The sequence below is a fragment of the Stegodyphus dumicola genome, chromosome 10 (genome assembly GCF_044657685.1).
Source record: "Stegodyphus dumicola isolate Sdum_Otavi_A_Nest chromosome 10, ASM4465768v1".
Classification (NCBI taxonomy): domain Eukaryota; kingdom Metazoa; phylum Arthropoda; class Arachnida; order Araneae; family Eresidae; genus Stegodyphus; species Stegodyphus dumicola.
In genome coordinates, this window is record NC_140777.1 from 122988696 (window position 1) to 122999805 (window position 11110).

At 32.9% G+C, this 11110-nt stretch overlaps 1 protein-coding gene across 3 annotated transcripts in view; it reads left to right on the forward strand.

The window, feature by feature from the left end:
* LOC118201085 (G patch domain-containing protein 1) overlaps window positions 1-11110 on the forward strand; it is a 129824-nt gene extending 118714 nt beyond the window's left edge. For 2 of the 3 annotated variants that reach the window (XM_085825480.1, XM_085825481.1), the window contains exon 17: window positions 10968-11110. In XM_085825480.1, coding sequence (XP_085681606.1) covers window positions 10968-10998 — 31 coding nt within the window. In that variant the 3' untranslated portion in view covers window positions 10999-11110. Of the gene's footprint in view, window positions 1-4890; window positions 5067-10967 lie in introns of those variants that run through there. The other variant, XM_085825482.1, reaches the window with a different exon arrangement.

Genomic DNA, 11110 nt, shown 5'->3' on the forward strand with positions numbered 1-11110 from the left:
AAACACTAGTTCACTGATGAATTAGCATCTTCTTGAGTTGAATTTTTTTCCTGAGGAACTTGCTTTTGCATAACATTTAGCATATACCAAGTAAGTATCAACAAATGAAATCTATATAGACTAGTTGAAAAAGATTCAAATGAATTTATTTTTTAATCATGAACATAGTAAACAGCAGCAGAATAAATCTTCACAAGCAGCTCAGGTATTGTGTCTTTTGGAGAAGCGTGGAATTGCAAATAAATCTGATAATAGACGTCAATGTTATATCTTGTGTAAAGTGTATAATTGAAAAACATTTGCATTATGAGTATTAATTTATAAAAAAAATTTGCATTATCAGTATTAATTTATGAAAAACATTTGAATTATATTCTGTAGTTGTTCTTGAACTGAGACATTTTAGATTTGAAAACCTGATACAAGAGTGTCAGGTTTTCAAATAATAATCTAGACATATCTTTTCTGCTTATGAAGTCTTTTCATATGAGCTGTCTGCAGCCTTGAAATTTTGTGTTTTTGAAATCCACTTCAGAAGTATATAAAATACTGCAATAAGCATATAGCAAATATGTTTTACCATAATCAACACCATTTTGGTGGTTTGAATAATTTAAGAAAGGCCCTTGTTTTATTTTCGAAGTGATTTGGATATTCTTGGTAGTGCACTAAATGATATTATGACAAATGCAGCATTTGTCGTTATTTGAAAGAACAATGAATAACAGTAAATGGACATTTAGAAATGTTACTTATTTCTCATGTATAAATGAAATATTACATATTTCTCATGCTAACACATTCACCATTCTGCATAAACAACATCAGCACACATGACACATGTGTGTGAGAGGAGTTTTGAGATTGTTAGCTCCTGAAGAAAAGTAAGTGTGGGTTAATATGTGTGGTCAAACATTGTATTGTAACAAAAGATGTCTTTAAGATGTACTCGGTGGCATTATGAAGAGTTGTCAGACTTTGAGAGGGGTCGTATTATAGGCCTAAATAAGGCCGGTTGGTCGAACAGGCAAATTGGCTGGCATATTGGTCAAAGCAATATGGTCACTTTCTGTTGTTGGAACCAGTGGCTCAGTAAACTCATAGTCAGCTGCCATAGGGACTCTTGATGCCTCCGGGTCACAAATGTACAAGATGATCTCAAAATTAGAAGATCTTCCATGTTTGCACCAACAGTTGCAGCATCATCAATTCATTGCAATTTGATAATCCCCAGAGATACAATGTGCAGAAGATCAAGTGACTCTGGTCTCAGATCTCAATGTCCATTAAGGCACTTGCCACTGGCATTCCATCATAAGCAGTGTCATCTAGCATGGTGCCACTCTCGCTCAATCTGGACATTGTCTGGTCAGAGAAATGTGATCTTCAGAGACGAGTCATGATTTTCTCTTATTACTGATACCACTGCATACATGTCTGGAGAGAGATGAACAGTATAATATACCATTTGTTACCCAGCAGTACACAGCCAGAACATAGAATGTGACAGCTGTTCATCATTAGTCATACTGAAAGGTACTCCGACAGCTTGCAAGTATGTTGATAACACTTATAACTGATCATACTGCCTATGCTAGCAGGTCATCCAGGTTCTGTTTTCCAGCAAGACAATGCTCAGCTATATGCAGCACAACTTTTCCAACAATATTTTTGATGTGTTAATGTCCACAACTGGCCTGCCAGGTCTACAGACTAGTCGCGTATTGAACATGTTTGGGACATGTTGGGTTGGCAAATTCAGCTGTGTACAAATGCGCCCCAACTCGCTGACAGTTGCTCCATTCATAGCATAATCTACTGCAGAGGAACACTGGCAACTTTTAGTAGATTATGTGCCTAACCAAGTATCGACCTAGCTGCCAGAGATATCTTTACTACCTACTGATTTTCACATTCTTTGTATTGCTACTCATAAATAAAATGCTTTTTTTTACTGTTTTTGATCATTCGTTTATCTACTCAAACACTATACTACTGCCAAGTTTCATAGTTTTGGCTCAGTTATTTCTTGATGCATATGTTAAGGTGAAACACCGAAATCTGGAGAATGTCAACATTCACATAGTCGCTTGGTGTCGGTGAAATATTTTACAAATACTCTTATTTCTGACTTACACTGGTAAATGTCGACATTCACCATGTACTAATGGTGAATGTTGAACATATAAGAATATTATATCTTCTCTGTAATTCAGTGCGAAAAGTGCACTTGAGACTTAAAATAAGAACTTATAATATATATATTAACTTAATATAATATATATATATATATATAAAACTTAAAACACACAGTACGTTCTAAATGAGAAAATAAAATAATAGTAATAAAAAACTTACTAAATTATGTGATTCAAATCTTATTTATTGCAACAACTTAAACTATTATGAAACTTTAAATTGCACAAGAAGCCGTTGCTTTTACAACTGCATTTATTTGTGGAACACTTCCTTTAGCAATGACAGCATGTATAGCCTTGCCCACCACTTCTCAAATTAGCTGCAGCTGCTTCTCACAGCAACATTTTTTGAAAATAAATCTCATCTATGGAAAGTAACTTTTCTTTATAAATTACGAACTGATTACGTGTGTAAAGTTGCTTGAGAGTACCATTTTCGTTTGCAAGTTTATAGAAGTCGGAGTCTTCTATTCCAACAACAACAGCTAACACATTTCGGTTATCTGTACGACCATGGTTGACATCAGGGACTTGTATTCATACAGTATTGCCAATTTGAGCAGGAGGAAATTGTTTTTGTGAGGTTCATAACATTTTTGTTGCTTGCAATTGAAGATTCTCTTTCGCAGCCACTCTTTTTATAGAAATTAACTCGTGTTTTTCAGTCAAAACTTGATGTGAAGATGTGGTAGGTTTTTCTGTGGAATATTATTTTCGGTATGACCACCGCTGAAATTTTTTTCAGAAGCATTACCAGTTTCTTCAACTGTTCTTCGGTTTCAAAAGTATTGGCAATTTCTTCGAGTTGTTCTTCGGTTTCGATATTTGCGATTTGTTCACTAGACGATGCTATACCTTTTTTGCTTTAATGCCAAACATGGCTTCATAAGGACTTTGTGGTGTGTTCCTTCGTGGTATGTAGTGTTCTTAGCAAATTGAACAAAGGGTAAACCTTCTGTCCATTTATTTGTATCGTTATCGTTCATCCATGCAGTTAGTATATGCTGTATATCCTGATTGGCCATTTCAACTGAGCCTTGTGTTTGACTGTGACGAGGCTTTCCATGAACTATCTTAACATCTTTCCACATAGCGCATATTTCGGATATGACTTGATTACTGAATTCTCTATCATTATCTGATTGCAATATTGCTGGAACACCAAATGTTAAAAATATTGTAAGAATGTGATACGCTACTTCTTCAGCTCTCTTAGTTTCCAAAGGTCGTAGCTGGACAAACTTAGCTAAATGATCTTGATACACCATTATGAACTTATATTCGCCATCTGTGTTTGACTGCAGATCTATCAGATCAACTTGACATCTTGAGTTTAACTCAGAACTGATTATTAGTTTCACAGCAATACCTTTCTTAGGTGCACTGTGTTTCATTTGACACTGTTTGCATGCATTTAAATACAACATTACAACTTACTTCATATGTAATATTTTTGTATTTAATTTGCAACTCTTTAAGCATATGTTTTCTTCCTCCGTGGCCTATTCTGATGCGAGTTTCATATAGTATACTGAACAATTCCTCATTGGTAACGTAATACTGTATATCCGTTTCTCCTGGTTTTAATGGTACAATTAACTTCTCTTTATCATTAATTTTTAAAACGTTTTGACGTTTCAATCATCTGTAATCCAGAAGTGTGTTGCACTTAGTTTTAGCAGAAACCACTTCAGAAAGTATTTTAAAGTACTTTTGAGAAAATTTTTTTAAAAAAAAATTGTCTTTTCGTTTACCTGCAATTAACGCATTTAACTTTTCAAGAAAAAGATCATGATTAACTGCAGTATCCATTCAGTATAAATTAGGCTTTTGGAGGAAAAAATTAAGAAAACGTTGCTTGCACCATCAAACCTTGCATAAGACTGACTCTCACCAGAACAAAGGATTTGGCGGGAAACAGCCAGTCGCCTCTTTGTCTACTCCTCTCTTTTCGACCTACACCAGAGCATATCTGTGATTGCCGACATACACCGGTGAGAATCCGAATGTGCAAGAATGTAATGCAATATTCGATCTTTCACCGACGTATTTGGTGAATGTTGACATTCTCCGGTGAAAGTCGACATTCTCCAATTTCGGTCTTTCACGATAACACATATACATATATTTAAATTTCTGCGATTTTCTATCAGCAGAACTTTGAAAAAATGTTTCAAATAAATTTTCTTAATAATTTAAAATAAATAATAGATTTTGATGTAAAATCTATTATATTTTAATAAATTCAACAATTTCACACTTGAAGGTAGTAATGACTTAGTTATAATAGTGACTTAGGAGAACAAAATCATTGTAACAGTGTTGCAGCCTAGTCATTGCTGTTTCCATTTCTATTTTCCAAATAAAACAAATATTATAACTAGTAATTTCATATTATTTATTAAATATATTATTGAAACTGTTGAGGGTGCAAGCAAATACTTAATTGAGGAAACAGTAATTTAAAATGTCAACCTTTTTATGAAAGATGTGTCAACCAAAGTTAAATTTTAGAAGATTGACTAATTATATGTTTGGCCATTTAAATTCAAAATAAAGAAACAAGATTACATTTCAGAGCTTTCTGAAAATCTTCTGTACGAGGACATAATATTGTTTTATTTCTAATTCATTAATAGAAGTTTATTATTATTATATGATATTTTAACCTTTTATTTTTACTCTTCTACAGCTATGAATGTTAAATGAACATCATGAGGTATTATCTAAGTTATCAAAGAAAACAGATGAAAGCAGTTACAAAGAGTGATATATACAACAGAAATTTAAATAATAAATATGCATTACTTTTGAGACAGCAGGAAAAGATAATCATTTATTAAGCAAAGCCTGGAATTTTCAGCATTAAAATTATTTTATATTACGTTACGTTATTTTATATTTATGCATACATTCTTTTAATATACATGCATACTTTAAATATGCATGCATTTTTTTAAATAAAAATGAAATTTGATTATATTTGATTTGAAATTGTGTATAATTGCTGATATTATATTACAGTCAAAAGTCGTTAATTCGGACACCCATAATCCTGACCTCAAAGCTACAAACTTTCTGTGCATGCGTCGCGTTGACACATGCGCGTAAGACTATTACGGCTGCTAATATGCGTGTGCGCATGCGCGTTTAATGTATAACGGACGGTATAAGCTAAGCTAAAATTATCTAATTCAGTTAATGTTGCAGATTGCGTTGTTCTTTAATCTTCGAATTGGATCCGGCTTATTATATTTTGCAGACTGTTAGAGCAACTTTATAAAAGTAAGCTTGAACTTTCAATTATGTCAAATAGAATTTCTGATATATATTTACTAATATGTAAAGGATGTACAAAGCGAAAGTATGTTTCGAAGTCCATTAAACAAAAGTGGAATTGCTGCAAATGACCTAACTATTCCGAAATCTGTTTATCAATTTCACGATGCTCTGCGGCGGGGGGGGGGGGACACCGCGGTGCGCAATGAATTGGAAGTTGATCTGTTGATCACTATCCTTATCTTCAGGGTAGATGTTTTCATTTTATTTGGCTTATACTTACTTACTAAATGTAGTATTTCATATCGATGTATTATGTCTTTGATATGATTTAAATGAAATTCCTCCTCATTATAATTCGCTTCCGATAGTGAGGAAAGTGACACAGAGGTTATTGAAAACGAAACAATTTCGATTGACAAATTAGTCGGTATTCTCGACACAGCAATTATAGAACTTGAACAGCGGAACTTTGTAACTAAACAAGAAATTATGTCTGTTTAATAGAATTAAAGAGAAAGTATTATCACATGAAACGAAGCAACTTAAACAACTTACATTGAAAGAAATGTTTAATAAAATAAACAAATAAATATCAAGCTCTTTTTTTTTTTTTTTTTTTTTTTTTTTTGTAAATTTTGATACCCTTTAGATCATAATTGTTCTTTATTTCAGAAATTACGGTTTCATATTTTTAATTTTATAATTTCTGCATGCCATCTTACCAGATTAAAACTGATGATCTATAATCCGTAAAAATCGATAATCCGGAATCGCCGAAGTCCCGATGAGTCCGAATTAAGGACTTTTGACTGTAGTATACAAACAGAATGACAAAGAAACATGGAATTGAAAATTTTTTATAATGTTCTTATGTTTTACATTAAGTAACTTACATTATTCAGTTGCTCGTACTTGATTTAGTTATTAATTATTTATGTTTAGTTTAAAAAAATGTGGTGTATTTGGTCATGGAAAGTCAGAGAAATTAAATTTGAATTTGAGAGGTTGGTATGATTAGGCATATGATTGTATCGAGACAACCTGCGATAGAACCCTTTAGAAATAGAGGTGATTTACACAAAAATGGAATCCTTGTTAAAAATGATGAATTGAAAAAAGAAGAAAGGTAATGAAATTGTTCTTAGACTGCACCATGACGATGTAGACGTATATGATGAAATTAAGAACAGTTTGAGTCCGGTGAAAATAGGCATCAATGTAGTTGATTCATATTGTCGAAAAAACAGAGATATAGGGGTGTGCCTAAAGAATAAAGAAGAGTGTAAAATATTAGAACAGACAGTATTGGAGAATGAAAAATTGAGTTCCCTGGTTAGACCTAAAAGGAAGAGATTTATTAAACCCAAGATTATTGTTTACAACATCTCGATGTTCTTCCGGCGGACCAGATGATAAAGGAAGAGTGCTGTTGCAATGGTGAATGCGTAGGCCTGTTATTTAGAATTCATGCTCCAGAAAGGGAGGTCTCTCATTGAGTGTACCAAATTTCTGGTTTCCTGCCAAAAAGTTCTGGGGGACCAATGGATTACTGTTGGATTGAAGTCATATTCCGCTAAATAGCATCTTCGCCCAAAAAGATGCATAAAGTGTTTAAGGTGTGGATGTATTAAGAAATATTGTAAGAATGACATCGCCAGTGGAATTTGTTCATTGGCACATATTAAGTCAGAATGTAGATCTGAAACTGAGAAATGTATTAACTGTGTAGAAGTTAATAAAAAGTATGGAACCAGCTATTCAGAAAATCATAATGCATTTTCTAAGGAATGCTCGGTTTTAATCGAGGAAACACGTTTTTTAAGGGATCATTATTTGAATGTACAGAAATTTTATTGGATAGGTTTAAAGGCCTATTATATGCATATCGGCTGGGACATTTTATACTTGTGTATTCTTTTCTGCTTCTTAGTGCCAAAATATACTGGATTTTAATTTTGCCTATTTTGGATATTGCTGTTTATTTCATTCTTTTAATTTTGGAAATGAAGATATTAAATATTAACTTAAATCATTGTAATGCTGCGGCATGCTGCTGTCTGCAGTTGAGAATATTAGGGCTGAGGTACTTGATATTATTGCGCTGCAAGAGCCGTATTATATTAAGGATTGAATTGCTTATATTAAAAAAGAATGAAGAGCAATTCATGATAAAAATGGGAAGAGCCGCAATTGTAGTGTGCAATTCCGAATTTAATATTCAAGTGGATGCTGTCGGGAATATTACGGTGGCAATATCTGTATTTTTGGGGAAGAAAAATGTTGGTATCGTCTCAGTTTACTTCTCGCCTGCTGAGGACTTGAATGGACATTTATTTAGATTGAAAGAGATTTTAAATATATATGATGATGAAAATGATTTTATTGTTATAGTTGATTTTAATTCAAAACATTTTAATTGGTGGGGGCACCTGTAGTAGGTACAAAGGGAGATATAACCAATGATTTTATTGCACAAAATGGTAAATGACTCAGATTCTAAACCTACATTTTTGTCCTCAGGGAAAGAAGGTTGGACGGATCTAGTCTTGAGTTCACCAAGACTTAATACTCAGGAAGTTAATATGAATATTTTGGATGAGGATTCTCTTAGTGAGCACAGCTATATATGGATTGAAACAGGACTAGGGTTGAAATTGGAAAGTGATAAGAAATTTATAACTACTAATATTAATATATTTAAGAGATTTAGTCTAAATATAAGAAAGGATTTATTAGAAATGGAAAATGAGGTACTGAAATATAAGAATGAAGAACTAAAATAAAGTGGTTTCATATATTGAGAATCCTATTATAACCCAAAAGTGGAAAAGCTGAGTGTGCGGAAGAAAGAGGATAGGAAAAAAACTCCCTAGTGGAATTCGAAATTGGATAAAATAAGAAGACAAGTGAGAGCAGCACGTAAATGGACACAAATAAAAGATGACTGAGAGATGATATCAAGATTGCGCGAAAAATCGAATATGAAAGAAACCTAGCAAAATATAAAAAACTTATCAAGCGTGCGAGGAAAGAGTATAAAAATTATCTGTTTATGAGAGATGTGAATTATTATGATGGATTCTTTAGAGTTCCCACCACTAAAATGAAAAAGAAAATAATTATTGAGAGAGATAGTGAAGCCCCGACGGCGTCTATTGAGAACAATTACAAACAAATTATCGAAGATACTTTATATCTTAAGAATTTTATTGAGGATATAAATGAAGAAGAAATTATTATGGAGCAGGATGAAGAGGAGAAAGACCTTTCTTTATAATGAAATTTTGATTTTTGATTGTGATGAAAAGTCTACAGATAAGGTCTACTTCTGCGTTAGATGGGATCGGGGCCACATTTTTGAAGATATTGTTTGAGGAGTATCCTTCCTGTTTCATAGTGTTACATAATAGATGCTTGAAGTTGGGAATATTTCCAAGATGTATGGAAAATTGGAAAATTAATCTTGATTCCAAAGGATAAAGAAGGGATTTCGTCCAATTTGCCTATTGAAAACATTTGCAAAGATTTATGATAAACTTTTAGTTAATAGACTGCAATATATTTGAAACAAGAATGATATTATTTATGAAAAGCAATTTAGTTTTAGAAAGGGAAGGTTAACCGAATTGGCTCTGTATAGAGTCATGTCTGGCATTAGAGAGAAAAGAAAGACTAAGCATGTGGCTCTGGTTTCATTTGACGCCAGGGTTGCCTTCGATGATGCAAGGTGGCTCTCCTCCCCGATGCGACAGTTGAAGAATATTGGAATTGCTAAGAATATGTATGAAATTATAAAAAGTTACTTTAAAAGGTAATTTTTAAGGGTCTATCTGATAATCTGAACCTGGTTTTTGACATTTACAAAGGATGCCGACAAGGCTCTTGCAGCGCTCCTCTGTTCCGGGGCCTCATTGGTAATGATTTACTGCAGAGTGTCAATATTTCGAATTGTGAGATTGTCTGTTATGCTGATGATATATTGGTTATGGTGGACGTAGACTCTCTTGAAAAAATGGAGAAAGTATTTAAAAAAGTAGAAAATGATTTGAAAGAATAGGGTGACAGAGAGAAAATATATTTTAATAATGAAAAAATTTATGGACTTTTTCCCCCTCGGGGAGGGGGGGGAGAAAGACTAGACCTCCCACAATTGAAATTTAAAGGTAATCATATCAAATTTGGTAAAAATATGAAATATCTAGGAATTATTATTGATAGCAAATTAAGTTTTGCGGAACATTTTAAACATATACATAGAATCACAGATAACACTTTAAAATGTTATAAGTATAACTTCAGTGCTGTTACTTTGAATAGAAAGAGTTCTACCCTGAGAGAAATATTTAGAAATGTGATCATCCCTAAAATGGATATCATCCTTTTATGGAGTCGGAGCTTGGGGCTGCCGGGCAGAGGAGATACTTAGGATTAGAATGAAATTGGATACCCTGCATAGAAGTTGATTGCTTGCCATTACAAGAGCCTTCAGAACCGTTTTGACTGAAGTTGCCTGCGTCCTTGCGGGTGTTCCGCCCCTCTTGATTTTATACAAATTATACTACAAAAAGTTTCTATTAGCTAATAAAATTATTATAAATACTGAAATTGGACAAAAAGTACTCACAAGTAAGGCCTTTCAACAAGAGAATGAGGATATTATTCACCCAATGACACAGTATTTGGATTATTATATGATCTTGAGTTTCCTTCTGGTGGCGAAATAGACGTTTTTACAGATGTTTCTGGAATTTATGGTGGAGTGGGTAGCGCTGTGGTAATTTATTTTCATGGAGTGGAGATAGACAGTGTGAGAATGAAACCTAAACCAACGAATTCGGTATATCAAGCAGAACTATACGCAATGACAGAGGCTTTGAATTAGATTAATAAAAAATTAACAGTTCGATGTTTTATAAATATTTATACTGATGCCCTATCTGCGCTTCAGGCACTCACCCAACCAGATCATAAAAATCGACTGATTAATGAAATAAAAGACTTGTTTAAAAAGGCTGAAAGAAAATATATTGTTAAAATGCATTGGCTGAAAGTACACAGTGGAATTGTGGGAAATGAAAGAGCGGACACCCTTGCTGAAATGCAAGAGGGGGAAGCAAGTTCATTTATATCCCTGTTCCCTGTAATTTAAATAAATTAAATTGCTTCAGCTTCTCACAATAGAAATTAGATATATAGATAGATAGAAAATTATGTGAAAGTTCTCTGCATAAAAATACTCGTATTTCTTAATCGCTGAAATAAAAAGAAAAAAAAAAAAAAACTTACTTTGTGTACTTAATAAAAGGTAACATACAGTTACTTACTTGCTATTGAAACTGTACACTTCTTTTGTGATAACTATCTCTCTCTATATATATATATATGTGTGTGTGTGTGTGTGTGCATATATATGTAGTCTATATATAGAGAGATATGCATATAATATGCGGCAATATTTCAGTTAAATATATAAATATATTTTTTTAGGTTGATGAAGATACAGAAAATAAGAAGATGAATTATATGAAACAAGAAACTGAGCTGGGCATATGTGTGTTCTGTTGCAAATAATTTACTGTACATAGAAAATCATCTTCAAATAAAATAGTCAATATTTTTGTGAATTATAA